Below are 21,132 nucleotides of genomic sequence, written 5' to 3'. Positions count from 1 at the left end.
ATGTTTTTTCTGAGTTCACATTTGCATGCTGGTGCTTTGTTTACCACAAAATATAGGATACTTGTGGCTACAATACAGTTGCAAACATAATAAGAAATTGTGGCATTTAAGGCTGTAAATACGAAGACAAAAGATGCCTTTCTAGTGGCAGCTACCAAATTCAAGCATTTAGCATCCCAGCCACTTGCATAATTTTGCATGGCTTTCTTGTTTTAGGTGTGAGGGGCAAGGTGGCATATTGATGACTGCCATATTCTGTAGTAACACAGAATTGATCCACAGAACTGCAGAATCCATCAATGAAGTGTTAGCTGTAATTCTAAAAAGGGGGGGGGGACCCTAAGAGTGTTTTCAACGATATGTTGAACAATAGCAACATGTTCTAATGGGTGGACAGAAAATGCAACTCTAACTACAAGGCACCTTGAAGGGTTCTTAGAGAGAAGTCTGTCAATAAGATTTGGTCTTCTGAAAAATGTATCTTCAACCTTTTCAGACCCAAGACTCACTTTCAACCCAAACTTTAATACATCTCTTAATCTTTTAACATCAATTTACAGAATGGTAGTGTTCCTGTTGTGATCCATCAGTTGATGAACAGTATTCTAAGAGATGTGCTTTTAGTAGTAGTATTTGAATATCAGCAGTTGTGGCTTCCTATGAAAATCTCTGCTAGCGCTGATATTAGGCATGTAATTCAGTGTCCTCATTAAATCAAGGACATGCTTCATCCCATACCCTACAGTGTACATGTGCAGGACAAAGATTACCAGGAGTGAGAGAGTAGATTAGGGAAAAGGTATTCCACACTTGAGAGTTTTGCAGGAGGGGAGGATTTGGTAGGACACTGAAACATGCTGCAAATATCGGATTGAAAACCAATGTCTTAACCAGAACAAAAATACTGGTTCCCAGTTTGGCGGCATAGTGTGTGGGAAATGTCCTGGGAGGTAGCAGATATTTCAGAAGGGATGGATGCCTCTGTACTCATTGCAAGAAATCAGCTATGCAAATGGCTTAGCCTTATGAATCTCTGCCTGTGTAGCTTGGATGGGCTGGCAGTGGCTGAGCTCTCCAGATGTTTTGATGGGTATTGCAAGTGTTGGAATATTGCATTAGGGCCACCTGTCCCATCATTGACTTCTGCTGGTAAAGAGAGACATTTGGGTAGGTTGGGGCATTGCTTTAGCTTTGGTAGTTGCTAGTAGAGCAGTTAAGAGACTAAGCTAGAAATCTGGAAGTTCCCAGTAGTTCCCTCTGCCATGGTCACAGACAAGCCACCTTTTTTCAGCTTCAGTCTCCCTATTTGCAACAGGATGGAATAATAATTCTGGCACCTTACAGGGTGGCAGCTAGGATGATAATAATGTGCTATACAAATGCTTAGTAGTAGTGCTTAGTGCTGCCTCAGGCTAGTGCAAAGGTTTGAAACTGAGCTGCTTTCTAATATTTCAATCAAAAATACCATTTTATCCTGCTGTCCCAGGGATGGGGAACCCTTTTCAGCCTGAGAGCCACATTCCTTCTGAACAATCACCCAGCGTCCATATGCGCAAGTGGTGGGTGGGACAAATATGAAATTTGTCCCTGCACAGTAGGCTCATTTCTTCATATTCGAACATCCCCCCTATAAACCCTCCCATCCAGCCATCAAAAGGCTCATTCCAGCCAGGCAAAAACAGTCGAGCCTGCAAAGCAGAAGGAGGTCTGAGAAGAGTGTTTGCAGTAGAGTTCCACAGGTCAGTTAGAGAGGATGGCAGGCTGCATTTGGTCCCCTGATGTTCTCCACCCAAGGATCAATTCTCCAGATCACCTGCTTTCAATTTACTACTGAAGACCTGAAGCTATAGGGTTTGCAAAACCCACAAAGTGTGCCTTTTAATATCAAGTATGGAAAGGGCTTTGCCAATCCCAGTGCGTACCCCACAGGGCTAAAAATATTCCCTGAATGCAGGTGTTCTGCGTGTGATTAAGCCACCGCTGTGCTCTGAAAATGCAAGCATGGTCCACGATTCCCACTAGTCAGCTAACCCCGAAAGCCCACCCCTGCGTGTTCCTAGATGTAAAACCAAATCCACAGCCCCACATTCCTGCATAGGCTTGCTGGAAATAACATCTGCTTATGAGAGAGGGATGTAAAACCACAAGGACCCAGCCTTGCCTTGCTATGCCTGTGGTAGACGGAGGTACATGGTGTCCCCGGCAATCGCAGCTCTCCAGTGCTGCTTGCGCTATTTCTGGGGCCGACGGCAGTCGCTGCTTTGTAAGAAACCAGGTTGCCTTGTAATTACCCTTCCCTTTCGCAAACATCCAAGGCTGTCATTTGCAGCTGTCCGGTGCTTAATTCTCTGCAAATAAAGCTTTCAGTTTGGCAAGTGCAAACGTCAAGCTTTCAGATGCCGTTTGTGAGCAGTGCGATTGCAGCAGCTGCCTCTTCTCTTCTCTTGCCTGTGCTTGGCCCATCCGAAAAGTACCATGTCGATCGCACACACCGCGGGCGAGTATATGCTATCGGATGCTTTGCTTCCGGATCCGAATGGCTCCAGGGCAAAGGGGCTTCGCTTGGAGCTATCGTGTGACCGCATCGTGAAGTTTGTCACTGTGGGGCTGCCCTTGCTGCTCGTGTCCCTGTCATTTGCACGGGAATTTTCGTCTGGTACGTTAACTTGCTTTCTTTACTATTACTACTATTTGTTCCAGGGTTCTAGTTAAACCGACTTAAAATATATTCTCACTGGGCTGTATCCACTCCACGTTAGTTGCACTTTGGGCCTATGAATTAAAATCAATGTGAAAAATTTAGTGGCATTGATTACAACGGGAACTAAATGCACCCTAGTCTGTCTCTAGTCCAAAATACATTTGAACCATAGATTATGAATATTCATAATCTATCCTGCTCTATTCTCTAGCTGAGATTCATTTGTTCCAAAAACTTTTCTGCAAAAAGTTGAACACCTTTAGATGTTCTTTCTGCACTCAGATGTTTGCTAGATAATTCACTAAATTGTTTATGTACTATATATGCACTGGGATACTTGATTTTAGTATTTGTTAATTGGGGTGCAATACTATTTAGTTATTCATGTCTTGTGTGCTTCCGTATTCAGCACTTGCCAAAGTTATGTCAAGAAGCTTAAAGCACTCAAATTTGAAAATAAAAATTCGTATCTGAACTACGAACTTTATTCTGAAATTTTACATTCAAATTTTGGAAACTTCAGCCAATAAATTTTGGATCCACCAGATGATAATTAAGAAAACGTTTGTATAAATATTTATACATCTCCCTACCTTAGGACTCTGGGTCAATTCCAATTTAAAACTTTTTTTTTAATTTGTGAATTTAACAAGATTTTTTTTATTAAAAAAAATAGAAATTAAAGAAGAAAAAGAGACGAAGGAAAAAGAGAAACAATAAGCAAATAATACTACTAATAATAGACCATCATTTCACATTGTGAATGCAGTGATCACCAGAACACAAATCTTAAATGAAGCATGCAAGTTAATGTAAAAGCTCCAGGTATTCACATAGGAATCCATACGGAATTTATTCCTATATATGAAATATGTTCAAATGTTGCCAGTGTAGTAAGGTTCTCGGACCTCTATGTAACGGATAATGGATATGTACTATTCCAGGCTGAAGTATAAGTGTCTTAGCCACCACAAGGGCTCGCAAAATCCACTTTTGTTTTCCATCTGTTAAGCCCTGTACCACAGAGGTATCATTTAAAGGCATATGGGCAGCTGCAAATATAAAGGATTTTGCCAATACAAAACAGATGCGAGTAACAGTAACCGCTTCAATCCCAAAAGGAATATATCACTGGAAAAGCCTACATTATATGCCTCAAAGGTAACTCTCAGCATTACACCCCCAACATCTATATGTGTTAGACACTGCCTTCCTATACAGATGTTGAAGAATCCATTATACTCAAAATATTAATTTTTGCTGATTCAGTATCAATTTCAGGTCCAATGAGAAGTTCTGTATAGATTCTAAAGCAATTTCCCAATGTTTAGGCTGAGTAATACCTTGTAATTCCCTGTTGCATGGGGAACAGATGGTTGACAATTTGTTGCAGCAAGGGTTTGTATGTGAAAAAGGTAGCATACATTCAGAACGGGAGCCCAGAGTTCAGAAAGATTAATGATGCAATAGCATACATGTTTATTCAGAATTTCCCCCAATAGAACACACTTTTGTGTTATTTTCACTGTATCCTATACCCTTTTAAAATGTGGCTCTTTCGGGGGTTATTGTTCTTATTTTGACTTTATATATTGTGATCTTTTTTGTGAACTGCTCTGAAACCTCCAGGTATAGGGGGCTATATCAATTCAATCAATCAATCAATCAATCAATCAATCAATCAATATATTTTCACATGCACTTTTCACTAGTACATACAATTTTGAACACATTCTATGTGTTAAGAACTTTGCTTCAGGATGAGAACAGAAATTTTGCCCCGGTGGCGCAGCAGCAGCAGGAGGCCCCATTAGCAAACTGGTGCTTCAGGTTAAGAACAGTTTCAGGTTAAGTACGGACCTCCAGAACGAATTAAGTACTTAACCCAAGGTACCACTGTATTTATTTTCCCCGAATTGAACTATAAAATAGTGGTTTCCTTGAGTCAAAATGATAGTAACCCTAAACATTTTTTAAGGAAAAAAACACAGTTGGGGTTATGTGATGGGGAGCAGTTTGATCAGGAGTGTTTGCTGGGAGAACCGGACTCATTCTCCTCATTGACCATGAAGACCATCTGCTTGCTTGAGTCACAAGGTTGCTATTGCTGGGATGAAGCAGCGTTCAGTTTCCTGCAGTTTGATGCAACAGCTGGATGAAGTACCAGCAGAAATGGCCCTGGAGGCTAATGGTTCTGTTTCTGCCTTGCTCTCCCCTCCAGGCTCCCAGATCAGTTGCTTCTCTCCCGCCAACTTCACAGGGAAGCAATCGGCCTACGTCGACGCTGTGTGCTGGGACTCCTTGCTTCACCATGACTACGATACTGTGGGAGACTCTCAATCCAGATCTCTCTGGGTCCTCAAGGTATCAGTGTGGGACACCTTAGTGATTCAAAGGAAGGATTATTATATTTACTATTTTTAAAAAAATAAATAAATTGTTTTTTCAACTTAAAATTTCACAGTGATATATCAAACATAAATCATAAAAACAAGATTCCAAGGAATCTTCTGGACTCCCATCCTCCCCTATGTGGTCCTATTTGTGGGATGTAAAACACATTGCAGTCAAGTACAACATTCCTGAGCTGAGACAAACTTCCTCTGCATGTGGCCTAGTCTGCTTGGGTAGCAAGAGCAAGGAAGAGGAGCACACCATCTTCTTTTGCTCCTCTCTTCTCCATTTTTTCCTCTCTCTATGCAGTCACTTAGGAATTAACTCCCTTGTGGGATAGTTCCACATACGAATGTACTTTTGTAACATAAGTCTGCCTTCAGGGATCAAACTGTGAACTGAATGAATGTGAGTAAACTACTTTTATATGCACTTTAATAAGATTGCCGTGTCTATTCTTTTTAAGAGGGACAAGAAGGGATCTTACCAGGAATCTTATATAGAGAGGGATGATGGGAGCTGTTGCGCAACATCTGGAGGGCACAACATTGGCCAACATCTGGGGACCCAAGGTTGAATAACGTGGTTCTAGCACACTCTCAGTATATTTTTTGTAAGGTTTCATTATTTACACTAAGTACAGATGTCTGAAGAGGAAGCATCTTTGCTGCTCACACGTAGGGGTTCCTTGTGAAAGGTGTGCACTCATCACATGGGTGCTGGAGGCAAGGCAAGACTTTAAATACAAGACTGTGGTGGGGGCCAGCAGTATGGCCCTACCCTTTTCTCTTTTATATAAATATATATAATTTTTATTAAATTTTCCGTTTTACAATTTAGAATACTCATTTAAACATCCTTAAAATATCCATGACTTCCCTTCTTCTCTTTTCCATGGTTCATTTTACGTATCATGAATCCCTGCATATTTTACAAAAACTAAACTGTTCAGTATTCCATTATTACATCCATCAAAACGTATTTACACTCTTGAATTTATCCTAATGCTGCCAGTGTTTTCAAGTGCACATAATTTCCCCCCATATATGCAATAAACGTTTTCCAATCTTCTTTAAAATGTATGTTCTTGTTTTCTTGGGCCCTGCCCCTTTCTCTATGCAATGAGCTTTGTTATGGACTGAGTTGAATTGGATCCAAAAGGCAGCAGTCTGATTGGTCCTAGAACAATAGGATTCAGAATGCAGCAGTCTGATTGGTCCACAGGCTCCAATCCAGCTCCAGGTGGAAGTGAATACGCAACCTGATTGGCCTACAGGTGAATCCCGGAATTAGCCAATCAAGTGCAGCCCATTGTGTAAATAATGTATATAGAGCAGACATTCTGGGGGAACTTCCATTCCTCCTCACCACTATGAGCTGAATAAAGAGCATGAAATCCACTCTCGACTCCGAGTATATTTCAAGCTTCTTTTTCCCTTTTCAAGATGTAAAGAACTCCTGGAGAAGAGTATTCTAGAAAAATAAGTTGGGCCAGTACCTAGTATTTCTTTCTCCCACGCCCCTGATTCCTCGTCAGTTCTTGCTGTACTTTTCTCTTTCCACCTAGGTCTTCCCATATTCCTTGCTGGTGATTGCAGTCGCCATGTACCTGCCTTCTCTGCTCTGGAGATATGCGGCTGCCTCGTCGCTGAACTGCGACCTGCTCTTCATCATCGATGAGCTGGACAAATCCTACAACCGTTCTATCCGCTTAGTGCAGCACATGGTGAAACTACAACAGTCTGGTACCGACCCAGAAGAGCTATGGGAGGAATACGACAAGTAAGCTCAAACGGATGGCTGAGGAGAAGGGATGTAGCCAAGCACAGGAGCCAACTCCTAGGGGCCCCATAAAATATTTGAGGGTGCCAGGGTCCCCCAGAGTTGATGGGCATTGTCGTTCAAATGGCGTATGTGGACCCCCTGTCATGGAATTCTATTCAATATAGATCCAGAGTAGATTCCAATGTATAGTTAGCAGAGTAAAAACTTAAACACGTTGCAGAATTCCCAAAAAATAGACAAGAGGCAATTGTATTTAAATTAAGCAGTGCTTTACTGCTACTGAAGACAAATGAGCACAATGGTCACAAATCCAATACATTCAGGATTGGCCCTGTCCATAAGAAATCCTGTTGCAGCAGACTTAATTTAAACTTGCAATAACATATAATTAAACCTTAACACTAAGCATACTATATACAGAACACCACACCAGAAGGAAAGAGAGATAGAAAGTGAAAGTGAAACCCAGGCTGCTTCTGGTCTTACTATTATAGTCAGCATGACCTTGACAGAAAGAGATAGCAGAACTAGTTTAAGCCAGCTGTACTCAGCTTCTCTGAAGGAATAACCCAAACCTGAAGGAGCGTCTCCACCCCCATCCTTCTGCCCGGACACTGAGGTCCAGTGCTAAGGGCCTTCTAGCAGTTCACTCCCAGCCAGATGGGTGGGGTATGAATAATAAATTATTATTATTATTATTATTATTATTATTATGAACCTTCTGCTTTTTTCTTTCACACAGAGAAGCTTCCAGAAGAATCCCGAACCCTCTTGAATTAATTAGAATAGGAAAGATCTCTTACATATCAGATCAATAATTTCCGTACTAAGAAATGACACACACCACCCTCGCAATATTTTATTCAAGTTGGCACCCCTGTAGTCGAGGTGGTAGGCACTCACTTTGCATGCGGAAGGTTCCAGGTTCAGTCCCTGGCATCTCCCTCTCTGATAAATTCCTGGAGAGCAATTGCCGGAAGTGACTTTAGAGCAGAAGTTCAGGTCCCTCAACTGGTCGAATGTGCAGTATAAGAGAAGCAATAGACATTACCACGCTATTCCTGCGACTGTAACTTACTTTCAGCTGTTTTTAATACTGTATTTTTTAAATTGCTGTAACCTGCCCTGGGCCCTTATGGTGAATGGTGGGTAAGAAATCAGGTTAATATTAATAACAATATATTGAATTAATAATGACAATAATGATAGGATTAATATTAATAATATAAAGCAGCACTTCCCAAACTGTGGCTTGTGAACCACTGGTGGTTTACGAGTTTCATTTAAGTGAGTCCACATTAAACATCCAGATTGATTTTGCACTGTATTTTTATTGCTTCTTCTATTTCATATATTGCATTCGGTGGTATTACAATCTGAATTCCATAGGATTCAGGTAATACAGTGGTACCTTGCTTCCTGAATGGCTTAGTTGTCGAACAAATCAGCTCCAGAACACCGTGAGTGTTCCAGTTTGCAAACGTTTTTTGGAAGTCAAACATCCAAAGCAGCTTCCGATTGAGTGCAGGAAGCTCCTGCAGCCAATCAGAAGCTGTGCCTTGGTTTTTGAATGGTTTCAGGAGTCGAATGGACTCCTGGAACGGATTAAGTTTGAGAACCAAGGTACCAATGTTTAATAAAATGCAACACAGGAAGCAAAAGAAGCAACAAAATACAACGGAAAAACATACAGCATTGAGCACAGTGAATTACAATTGCTGCAACTTCCAAAGGGGGGGACGACACATTAAGTAGTCCTCAAAGACCCTCAGCAATTTTCAAGTGGTCTGTGGGGGGAAACTTTTGGGAACCACTGATTTAAAGAATTCCACCACCACCCACCTGGTAAAACCATTAAAGTCCAGACTCCAGAGCCTAAAATTGCCTGTCTGACCATTGCAGCCTGTTCTCGATCATGTTCTCTCCCCCGTATGGCAGAGCTCCACTGACTGACCAGATCTATAGATCCAAGCGCTTTTCCAGCTATAACGGTAAACAGTCCTTGTTTCTCTCTCACCAAGGGCTCGCAGGGAACGCTATTTTGAATTCCCATTACTGGAGAGGTACCTCACCTGCAAGCAGCGCTCCTACTACCTCGTTGGGGTCTACGTGCTACGGAACCTCCTCCTCCTCTTCCTCCTCGCTGCCACCTGCTTCTACTTAGCCTACTTCCATGTGGCTGTCTTTTTCCAAGATGAGTTCAGCTGCACCATCAAGGTGGGCCTGCTAAAAGATGAGCTTCACATCCCAGGCTCGGTCCCCTGCAAGCTCGTCTTCTTCACCGTCTTCCAGGTGACCAGCATCTGCATTGGGTGTGTGTACGTCCTTCTGGGGCCCGTCGTCATCTACCACCTGCTTCAGTTGTGCCAATGGGACAAGCGGCTCCTATCCATCTACGAGATGCTGCCAGCTTTTGACCTCCTCAGCAGGAAGATGCTGACCTGCCCTCTGAACGACCTGAACATCATTTTGCTGTTCCTGCGCGCCAACATCTCGGAGGTCAAGTCCTTCAGCAGGCTGAGCGTGCTGTGCACTCTGAGGGATGTCAGGGCGGATAAGGAAGACATTGACACGGTGGTGGATTTTATGACCCTCTTGGCTGGTCTGGAGATGTTGAAGCCTAAGCACAATCTCTGTGCCAATGGAAACTCGCCTCATGACAACAGTGAAATTATTGGTAAGTGATACTAGCAGAAAGCCAAGCTTTCTAACTTTTGTGGAAAAAGACCACAGCACAACTCAGATTTGTTCATGTCTTGTCAGGCTTCGGGGACTCAACTTCCTCCCCTCCTTTGGCCGTAGATAAGCAGGACAAATTGAAAAGGGTCCCTTACCATTGAAAGAGTCTTTAATGATCACAGCAAAAGAACAAAGCAGCCATTCTCAGAATGAAGGTGTTCCCAATTAAGGTTTCCACCAACTTCTCCCCTTGGTCACTTTTGCATCTTGCAACCTGATCTTGCAACCATTGTGCTTTTTGTGTAGCCACCTTAGCCCCACAGCTAATTCTCCCCTGGCCTCCTCGCTGGCCCAAGTCAGATCAATTCAGCCAGCTAGCCCTGGGGTTTATCTAATTGATTTTTTAATTTTATTGTTATTCATGCTTCTATACTGTATTTTATGCTGCTTTTATAATTAAGTGTTTTAAAGTGTTTTAAATTTGTTGTTAGCCGCCCTGAGCCCGGTATTATTATTATTATTATTATTATTATTATTTGCTCTACATGTCCTTGGACTAATAAGCTGGACAGTCTCCAGCGAGAGAGTCTGTTAGCTCTCTCTCTCTTCCAGTTCTTCTTCACTTTGCTGTTCACCCCTCAGTTTTTCCTAACTGTTATCTTCAGAATTATGCCCCTCTGCAAACCACTGCTCCAAATCTATACTGCTCCACTGCTTCTGGGCAGCTTCGGAATCCTGGTCAGGAGCAGGGGAAGACTCCCACCATTTCTTATTAGAGCAGGACTCCTCAGCCTGGTCTCTGACATGTCTGCTCCTCTTTAGGTCGTGCTAGGCTGCCGTAGCAAAACAAACAAGCAAGCAAGCAAACAAACAAACAAACAAATAAATAAATAAATATTTATACCCCGCCCATCTGGCTGGGTTTCCCCAGCCACTCTGGGTGGCTTCCAACAGACCACTAAAATACAATAACCTATTAAAAATTAAAAGCTTCCCTAAACAGGGCTGCCTTCAGATGTCAAAACAAAACAAAACAACAAAACAATGAAGAGTTGTGTAGCACCTTACAGACTAACGCATTTATGCCTAAATTGTTTAAAATAACAAACAAAAAATGCATCATGTTTGGCAAAATCAGTGCTTTTCTTCTAGAAGGGTATTCACCATGAAGTTGTTACAGTAAGTGTCATGTTTTAAACCAGAGCTTTTCTTCTAGGAAAAAAAAGGTACCAGTACTGCATGCCCTTTGGTACCCCCAGAAAATAAAGCACTGGGCAAAACAGCAACAAAAAATGTGTATCTTTGGGGAGGGGAGGGGAAATCACACTAAAATGCTGATGAATTTTCACAAGGACTTACCCTTGCAAAATTGCAAATGGATGTGAAAATGTGAAGAACTGAAGAGCAGGAATATAAGAAACCAAAACAGATAGATCTGCCCATCCCTAATCCCATTTTTCAAGCTTTTCCACTGGTGTCAGGGCCGGCCCAAGACATTTTGGCACCCGAGGTGAATGACAAAAAGGTGTCCCTTCCCAACAGGAAAGGAGAGAGTGAAGATCTAAATCAGGAAGAAGAGGGGAACAAAGATCAACATTGGGATCTGCTGCACCTGTGGATTTTGCCACTCAAGTTAACTCACCTTGCTCAATAGGTGGGCCGGCCCAGACTGATGACAAGCGGTGGAATAATAGCCATAGCTATAGCCTGAACAGAATGCATGGGAACTAGCAAATTAATTTTGCATGCAGAAAAAATGGATCTGAACGACCCTTTTGTGACATAAAGCTCTGCCTACTAGCATTCTTTGTTTACTATGAAGGAAGTCTAATTTAGTACTCTGTTTTATTTAGTCATTACTTTATGAAAATATTTGCATACTTTCTCCCCTGAATGGGGCAGCTAAGAAGAAATCACTAAGACCAAAAGATACACATGCCATCTGTGCAGCAGCAAGTTTCTCATAAAACAAGTTGCCACAAATTAGACAGCTGAAACTCTTTTATCTGCCAACCAAAACAGGCACCAAGTAAACAGAACATTTCGGCTAACCATCAAAAGTCAGGGTAAACAGAGCAGCTTTTGCTTGCAATTTAAAAGAAAGGAGCGCCCAGATAGATTTATTAGAGATGGACAAATCTGTCCATTTCAGTTTCTCATCTTTCCATTTTTAAATTCAGTTCTCCACATATCCACATCTGTTTGCAATTCTTGAACAAAGTAGTCATGAAAATTCATCAGCAGGTTTATTCAAATATAGACATTTTTGCCATATGCAATTCTCCAGAAGATATTGCATATTTTAATGTTATGTTCACTAGTATCTGCACAATTTACCCTTGTATGTACATTTTTGTACACATTACTGGACTGGAGAAATGCAAAATTTAGAGAAACGCAAATCACAAAAGATGGCTCTGTTTTGGTTCACATAACATTTTTGAAAGTGTGACTTAGCTGCGGGCACCTTTAAACGCTACACAAAGTTAACTTCACGCAAAACTGCATACAAAATATTAGGAGAGATTCACCAATGAATTTCAGTGAGGACTTTGAAAAAACTGATATGGAAATGTGCAGAACTGAATTTAAGACTGGAAAATTGAGCAAGGGAAATTCACCCATCCATCCTTATTTGCAGCTCCACGTGTCCCTCAGTTAGAAATTTAAGAGAGATTGACAAAATGGGGGCACAATTTCACATCACGAATGTATTATGTGCAAAACCAGCAAGTCTATGTGCACCATTTGCCCAAGGTGCCAAATTCCTCTATTTGTGTTGCACCATGTGGGTTTAAACATTGGCAAACAATGTGGACTGCTTTCTTATTTTAAAGCGTATGCTGGGACCTGCCTGTAGCCCGTGCTTTTTTTTCTGGGGGCACGCATACCCCTAAACATTTTGTGGATCTTTGTAAAAAGCTAAAGGGACCCCTGACCATTAGGTCCAGTCGTGACCGACTCTGAGGTTGCAGCGCTCAATTCGCTTTATTGGCTGAGGGAGCCGGCGTTTTTCCGCAGACAGCTTCCAGGTCATGTGGCCAGCATGACTAAGCCGCTTCTGGCAAACCAGAGCAGCACACGGAAATGCCGTTTACCTTCCCGCTGGAGTGGTACCTATTTATCTACTTGCACTTTGACGTGCTTTCGAACTGCTAGGTTGGCAGGAGCTGGGACCAAAAAACAGGAGCTCATCCCATTGCGGGGATTCGAACCGCCAACCTTCTGATCGGCAAGGTTTAACCCACAGCGCCACCCGCATCCCATGGATCTTTGTACTATTGTCCATTTACTGTATTTATTTTTCCCAATTTGAACTATAAAATGGTGATTTTCCTTGAGTCAAAATGAGAGTACCCCTAAACATTTCTTTTGAAAGAAAAAAAGCACTGCCTATAGCTCAGATTAAGTCTTGCCTTTTGGCTTTGGAGAGACGTTTTTCTGTGCCACATGATAATTACATAAGTATACTGTTGGACTTTGCTTGTGTAAACTTGTGCAATAGGGGCTCCACAGTGTGTATCCCAACTGCTTCATAATCAACTACTGTTTGTTGTAGTTGTTTTAAAAAAAGAAGTTGAGTACAAGAGAGGATTCAGGGTGTTTCAAACCCTCCTGCATTTGTGGAAAGCTTTGGAAATTTACTTTGCATGGCAAGTGCCAAGGAAGGGAAAAACCAAGTGCAGTGTGACTGCTTGCTGTGCTTCTCGTTAACTGGGGAAAACAGAGTGGAGCTCCAAGGCCATGTGCAGCAAAGCACAGAACAACAGCATGATCCCTGGATGCAGCAATGCCCCTGATATCCACCCCATCTCTAAAGAGAAATACAGTGGTACCTCGGGTTACATGCGCTTCAGGTTACAGACTCCGTTAACCCAGAAATAGTACCTTGGGTTAAGAACTTTGCTTCAGGATGAGAACAGAAATCGTGCGGCAGCAGCGGGAGGCCCCATTATTTAAAGTAGTGCTTCAGGTTAAGAACAGTTTCAGGTTAAGAACGGACCTCCGGAATGAATTAAGTACTTAACCCGAGGTACCACTGTATGAATGAGGGAAGGCACACTGTTAGTCCCCGTTATTATTAAAAACCCTGTTCTGCTGAACACAAGCAGTCCAGCTGGCAACAGCGCGTTTAAGTGTGCAAAATCCTTTATTTACCACCTTGTCTATGTTTGCTATGGGACGCAGGTGGCGCTGTGGGTTAAACCACAGAGCCTAGGACTTGCCGATCAGAAGGTCGGTGGTTCAAATCCTCGCAACGGGGTGAGCTCCCGTTGCTCGGTCCCTGCTCCTGCCAACCTAGCAGTTCGAAAGCATGTCAAAGTGCAAGCAGATAAACAGGCACCACTCCGGCAGGAAGGTAAACGGCGTTTCCGTGCGCTGCTCTGGTTCACCAGAAGTGGCTTAGTCATGCTGGCCACATGACCCAGAAGCTGTACGCAGGCTCCCTCGGCCAATAAAGCGAGATGAGCACCGCAACCCCAGAGTCAGCCCCGACTGGACCTAATGGTCAGGGGTCCCTTTACCTTTACCTATGTTTGCTCTCCACTGCAACCCTCTTCGGTTGCTTTTACTCCTGTTCCATGGATGGGGAACTTTGCGTAGTTTATTAATGATTGGTCCATAGGCCATTCGCATATCAGATAAATAAACACAGTACAAAACCCAACAGTATAAAATGCTGCACAAAACCACGTTACTGCTTAGAATCACACATCTTTAAAATACTACATAAACCACACGTAACATGTATGGAACTTACATACTGAACGGGTAAAATTTAATACAGATTTGAAAAACCCCATTGATTGTTAAAATATATTATGATTAAATAAGAGCATCCCCAACTGCAATCTCCTTGATAACTCTTTTCTGGATTTTCATTACTGCTAGGGCAAAAAGAGAAACTTTGTGAGGTGGTCATACCAATAATTTCTCCAGTATTTGAAGCTTAAGCCCTGCTGAGTTTACCCTGCCTTCCACCCCCCTCATGTCAAATCCTGCACCAGTAAGCCATTTCACAGATGCACATGGAATATCCTTGCAGACATTTTGTTGCATACAGCCTGCAGCTACCATGGGAAGGACTGAAGTATTACGGTACCGTAATTCCACATGGATTCAGAAGTTCTTTTTTATATATCATCATCATCATGTCACCAGGCCATGTAAAGCAAGCATTTAATAAAAGGAACTATATAACCGTAGAACATGAATACAAGTTATCATCAATAAAATTGGCACCATCCCAGCTTTCTTCACTGGCATCAGAAGAGATGTTGTCTTCTTTCTTTAAAAGAAATGCACTGAATGTTTTACTGCTCTTGTCCCAGCATATTCTGGTGCAGCCCAAGAGATATTTAAAAAGCCTCTCACAGGAACACAGGAAGTTGCCCTAGGAGACTCCATAAGAGGCAAGGAAGTGTGCAGGGATGGGTTGCAGGAGGTGTGAATAAAATTCAAAACAGTGTTATAAGAAAAACTGCTCCCTTTCCCTTTTGGGGTATTCCAGAGCCCGTATTGCGTCCTTAAGTGGGTTCCCTATTGATAGGAGAAAAAAAACAGAGGCCAACCAGAGTATGTTGAGAAGCAAAGCGGTTAGTAAGCCTGATCTTTATTCAAGGAACAGTTGCAACAGGGTCCCCACTCACCACACGCAGGAGGAAGGAGAACCCTGAACAATGTTGTGCAAACCCTTAGATAGACTTTTGAAATTGCCCATCCTGCAGCCCAAGACCACCACCACCCCAAAACACCATACGTACATCACAAAAGGGGGCGGTCTACAGCAGAAATCCTGCCTGCTGGGATACCTGATAATGGTCATTGACTGCATTACCTGGGCAGCCCGGCCATTCTTTTGTGATGGTTAATACTTTAGTTCCTGAATCCAGGTCACAGATTCACCCTATTCATACACAAATATACCCCTACGACAGGATTTGTAAGCAAAAAAGACAATAGGAAAACTTTCCTCATTTGCCTCCGTTACTGCAGAGGAATATTTGCGGTCATTGGGAGAATCAAAATCACTTCAGGATTGCTCTCCCGTACTATTTCAGACACATGGTTCATATATTTAGATATGTGTTCATTTAAGAATATTTATTCTGTATTTGAGACCTTAAAATTCTTATAAAAACCGTAACAATTATTCTTTTCAAAATCCTATTGACACAATTTAGATTAATTAGTTCCACAAAACTGATGAACTTGATCTAACAATACCAGCTTTTCAAAATCTGATAGTCTGTGTTAGAGGTGTGAATGACTGTCAAATTAGGGTTTATGAAGCATCTTCAGCAATTTATGCCAGAGCTCGCAGAGAAGTTTGATAAAGCTTTTAAACCCCTGGCTGGAAGAAAAGAGTAGAGCATTTTGAAGAGCAAAAAAGAGGACACATTTGGCGACTTCTACTTTTAACAATGGATTGCTATGACGACTCTCATCTTGCATACCTATGAAAAAGAAGACATGCCCTGGAAAAAGAGGACACATGGCAACCCTACTAGATGCAATAGATAAAACTGCTAACATAGCTATGAATATGGGAGTTAAACATGAAGAACAAATTAAAAACTTGTACCTGCTCAGGAAACCCTTTGTCTTTCACTGGAACACCAGGAGAACAGATCACTGGTGAGCAGCAAGATAGAGGGAGGAAAAGGAGAGGATATGAAATCGTTCATTATTAACTGGATCCATCCCAATGTTGAACTTTTAGACCTCTTAGAAACCACAATCTGGAAGTAGCTATCAATTTACTAATAGCTGGAACAGTGGTGATAACAGCAAAAAAATGGAAAGAGAGTAATACACCATCTTTATTTGATTGGACCGAGAAGGTATGGCCTATTTGAAAAATGATAAAATTAACGTACCTTCGAAGGACACATACAAATCAGCCAAACAGATGGATGGGGAAATGTTTCTTAAGTTTTGGAATGATAAATATCAAGACAATGCACATCCATGTGATGGGCTTAGTCTACTGTAATCTTACAAAAATTACAGTATATGTATTTCTGTATTGTATTATACATTAAATATACAGACTTTTTTTAAAAAAAGCATCACTCTCACGGTGGCTCTTAGTGGGAGATGTCTTGTTGACGAACAGCTTAGCGTGAACAAATGTGTCACCGAAAAGCTTACGCCAATAGCCGCCTGCTGCCGTGCTGAAGGCAAGATTCTGCCAGCAGCAAAGCAAATGCCAACTGAGGAGAATCTTTTCCTGCTATTTTTCTGGGACTTGTGACAGAGGTTTATTTTTAATTTTTTAAGGCTAGTTGCCTCTCCCTGGTAGGGTGTGCAGGCTGAAAAGGCTTGGCTAAGCGAAGGTAGTTCTGGCTTCTTTAAGCAATTGAAAAGCTGAGCAGTTAGTGCTTTGCTAGCTTGTTGGAAGGATAGATAGTCCCTGAATCCCATAACATGCTTTTCAGGACAACCTGTTTGGCTTTTGTCTCTACCACTGGCACGAATTCTTCCAAAGATTCCCCATAAGAGAAGGCAGCTGAAAAAGATGACCCAGCCCTTGTTTAGACTATCAGGCTAGGGCTAGGAAGACCTGGGTGCAGATTTCCACCCATGAAGCTCACTGGGTGATCTGGGGCCAGTGTTTCACTGTCTACTTAACCTTCCTCACAGGATTGCTACAAGTATGCAGTGGTACCTTGGTTCTCAAACTTTATCCGTTCCGGAAGTCTGTTCCCAGACCAAAGCATTCTAAAACCAAGGTGCGTTTTTCCACAGAAAGTATTGCAAAACGGATTAATCCGTTCCAGACTTTTAAAAACAACCCCTCAAACAGCAATTTAACATGAATTTTACTATCTAATGAGACCATTGATCCATAAAATGAAAGCAAGAATCAATGTACTGTACTATAAAATAAATAAGACAGTATTGTAGCTGATTAAATTTTTTTTTAAAAAAATTTTCTTACCTGCACGGATGATAGTCATTGTTTGGATGGGGGGGCTTTTATCCATTTCCGCAGTCACACAGTCAGTCAATCGGTAGCTGAACTGGGTTCCACACAGTCACAAAAACAAATTAACCGAAAAAGCCTCAAAAAATAATAATACGCAAAATAAATAGCAAAAACAAAAGTGCCAAACTTAATCTATTCCAGAAGTCCGTCTGACTTCCGAAATGTTTGAAAACCAAGGCGCAGCTTCTGACTGGTGCAGGCACCCCAGAAACAATAGCCGACAGCTGCATTGGACGTTCGGCTTTTGAAAAACCTTTGAAAACCGGAACACTTACTTCCAGGTTTTAGGTGTTTGAGAATCAAAGCGTTTGAGTACCAAGGTACCACTGTGCAATGGATGAAGGCGGGAGGCAAGGGAACCATGTGCACCTGAGCAAATAAGTGGGGGCAAATGTAAAGCAATGAGATGTTACTTCAACTGCTGTAACATGGGAAATGGCAGGCTATGTGCTACATCATGAGTGGAGAACCTGTGAACCTCCAGACTGCCATGCTCACTATCCTTGACATGCTACCTGAGGGTGATGGGAGATGCTGTCAAACATCTGGAAGTCCAAGTTTCTCTACCGCAGGGCCTGTAAGACAGAGCAATTCCGCCTGGCTTTCAACCTGAACTTAGCCTGATCTTTTATTCTCCTTCCTTCCCTCCCTCTCCCCTTTTCATGAAGTCCCACAACTAATTTTCCCCGGTCTCCACGCTGGCCCAAATAGGACTAATTTAGCCAGCTAGCCCTGGTCATCATCTAATGTTTATTCGATGGATTTCCCCCCTAAATTGATTTATGAGTTCTAAAATTTATTGTTATTCATGTTTTATATTGTATTTTACGCAGTTTTGGGTTGCATCAATTAAGTGTTTTTAAATTGTTGTTAGGGACGCGGGTGGCACTGTGGGTTAAACCACAGAGCCTTGGGCTTGCCGATCAGAAGGTCAGTGGTTCGAATCCCCGCAACGGGTTGAGCTCCCGTTGTTGGTTCCCTGCTCCTGCCAACCCAGCAGTTCGAAAGCACGTCAAAGTGCAAGTAGATGAATAGGTACTGCTCCGGCGGGAAAGCAATCGGCATTTCCGTGCGCTGCTCTGGTTCGCCAGAAGCGGCTTAGTCATGCTGGCCACATGACCCGGAAGCTGTACGCCGGCTCCCTCGGCCAATAAAGCGAGATGAGCGCCGCAACCCCAGAGTCGGTCACGACTGGACCTAATGGTCAGGGGTCCCTTAACCTTAACCTTAAAATTTGTTGTTAGCCGCCCTAAGCCCGGTTTTTGAACCTGGAAGGGCGGGGTATAAATAAAAAAATATTCTTTATTATTACCCCTGTGCTACCTGGTTCCTGGATATTTGTGTATTTACTTGCATGCACAGTACATATACTGCAAAAAGAGGGTGCTCCTGTACTGCAAATTACCATATTTAGAAGATCCTGCCTGGCTTTGGTTTAATCTGTGGTCTCCTGAGCTGATCAGGTGCAAAGAAGAGGCAGGCTAGAGCATGGCTCTGTGCTGTGACCCAGCCCTCTTGCCTTCCTCCTCTTCCTCTCCAGGCATGGCACCCGTCGATTGTCCATTGTCCGTGAGATACAGCATCATTTTGACACAATCTTTTCTTTCCTGCACCTAGAAATGAAGCCTGCCTTGGAATCTAAAGAAGACTGACACGCCCAACCGGCAGCGGACTGTAGACAGGGCAGCCAACAGCAGAGGAAATGGGACTGATGAACAGTGCTGGAACACAAAGACAGCCAGTGCTCCCATCCTACGTACAGCAATGTGCTGTGTGCTTTCATCGCAGTTCTAAGTTGTGTCATGTTTTCCTGGTATAGGACTGCACCATCCTAAGTGCTTGCTTGCTTATTGGGTACAAAGTCCATAGAATTTAATATTTGGAATACAATTCTTGCACACTGGCTATAGGTTGCTGGCAGAATCCTGGGCCTTTTAAGTTGCGGTGCAGACAGATCGAACTTTTCCACCATGGCACGTGTGATTCACCTGTTTAATATCTGTTACAAACCTGCTGAAGGTGCAATGGCCTTTCCATGAAAAAAAAAATAGTGTCTTTCTTATGTTGTATGCTAATGTTCACCCATTTGTCTCCCTTGCTGTGTTTGTTCTACAAACTAATCATTAAATTTAATGTCACACTGATCATTTGGGGACTGTGCTCCTGTCTGAACTGGTTCTGATGTAGAAACCATGTTACCAGCTGGATCACATCAACCCGGACACAAAGTAATCCATATATTCCATCTTAAACACTAGTCCAGTCTATACAGTGGTACCTCAGGTTACCTACGCTTTAGGTTACATACGCTTCAGGTTACAGAGTGCTAATAGTACCTCAGGTTAAGAACTTTGCTTCAGGATGAGAACAGAAATCGTGCTCTGGCGGCGCGGCGGCAGCCGGAGGCCCCATTAGCTAAAGTGGTACCTCAGGTTAAGAACAGTTTCAGGTTAAGAACGGACCTCCGGAACGAATTAAGTACTTAACCTGAGGTACCACTGTTGCTGAGAATCCATTATCTCATGAATTGTTATAAACAGAACCAGAAATATATCTAGGAAAGTTTAATAATTTATAAGACAGTCGTTTTAGGGTGCGAAAAGGTCACTTTTTATTATTTTTAAAAAACATAACTTACAGCCTATCCCTGGTAAATAACCAAGAGGACTTTTTTTGGGGGGGGGGGATTTCAAGTATAAAATCTGAGAGATTTTTTTCATACGCACGATCACAAGACGTACGCTGATCTCAAGAGCAGACAGCGGAAGGGAAATAAACCAAAGCATATTTGCTTGCATGCTATCCTTAAGCTTTGCATCTGCTCCTCCAAACACCTTACTCAGCAGCAGTCCATGTATTTGCTCAAATCCAATGAACCCAGCAACAAGAGCAAGCTGTTCCTTCTTTTCTGCTCTGGTTAGCACAACAGGAACAGTCACAGTTTTTTGGCGTGCAAAAGGCTGGCTCTCTGCTCCTGCAAAGCAGACATGCAATCAGTTCTACTTCAGTGGTGAAGTCAAGTTACTCAGGATCTTCTACTGGAGAAACTTCTACAGCTTTGGCTGCAGCCAGGTTTTCCCCCTAAGGTGACACAAAGGGGATGTACATCCTAATGTTCCCTTTTTGAAGTTGAAGCCTAGTGACAAATTAGGGTATTGCAATACACAATACAACCCAAAAGGAACAGTCACTCTACACATTTAATGCTTTTTTAAAAAAATAATTATTCAGTTTTACAAATATTTAATATCAATCATAATCTTAAACAAAATAGGATTCACTGAATCCTTAACTTCCATCCCCCCTAAATGGGTTCCATTGTTAATCTTTTTCATCTGCATCTTATAATTTCTTCCATTTTTCTTAAAAACTCTGATTTTTGCCATAGTTCTTGTTACAAGTGTTATAACAATCCTGCCAATGTTTTTAGTTGTTTGCAGTGTTCTCCAAGGTAACTTATGAAATTTCCCCCATTCCTTATTAAAGTTCTTATCTTCCTGGTTTCTGATCCTCCCGGTCATTTTCACCATTTCAGCATACATTTAATGCTTTTTCAATGAGAGGTGTATGCAGTGCTATT

The 21,132-nt window shown here is 42.3% G+C and overlaps 1 protein-coding gene across 1 annotated transcript; it reads left to right on the top strand.

The window, feature by feature from the left end:
* Positions 1–75: 75 nt before the first annotated feature.
* PANX3 (pannexin 3) lies at positions 76–21,050 on the top strand. Its single transcript, XM_083480654.1, has 5 exons — positions 76–2,656; positions 4,923–5,065; positions 6,663–6,877; positions 8,902–9,557; positions 19,170–21,050. Exons 1-5 carry the CDS (start codon positions 2,476–2,478, stop codon positions 19,202–19,204), a joined length of 1,230 nt encoding a protein of 409 aa, XP_083336780.1. The 5' UTR covers positions 76–2,475; the 3' UTR covers positions 19,205–21,050.
* Positions 21,051–21,132: the final 82 nt, after the last annotated feature.

Source organism: Podarcis liolepis (assembly GCF_965112155.1).
Source record: "Podarcis liolepis genome assembly, chromosome: 16".
NCBI lineage: Eukaryota > Metazoa > Chordata > Lepidosauria > Squamata > Lacertidae > Podarcis > Podarcis liolepis.
The sequence above is the reverse complement of the archived record's forward strand: the minus strand, read 5'-3'. Positions and strand labels throughout refer to the sequence as shown.

Excerpts from the sequence above, each read along its gene's own strand:
- PANX3 (XM_083480654.1), top strand. The coding sequence starts at position 2,476 with ATGTCGATCGCACACACCGCGGGCGAGTATATGCTATCGGATGCTTTG. Across the intron at positions 2,657-4,922 it reads TGCACGGGAATTTTCGTCTG|GCTCCCAGATCAGTTGCTTC; the intron begins GTACGTTAACTT and ends TCTCCCCTCCAG. Across the intron at positions 9,558-19,169 it reads TGACAACAGTGAAATTATTG|AAATGAAGCCTGCCTTGGAA; the intron begins GTAAGTGATACT and ends TCCTGCACCTAG.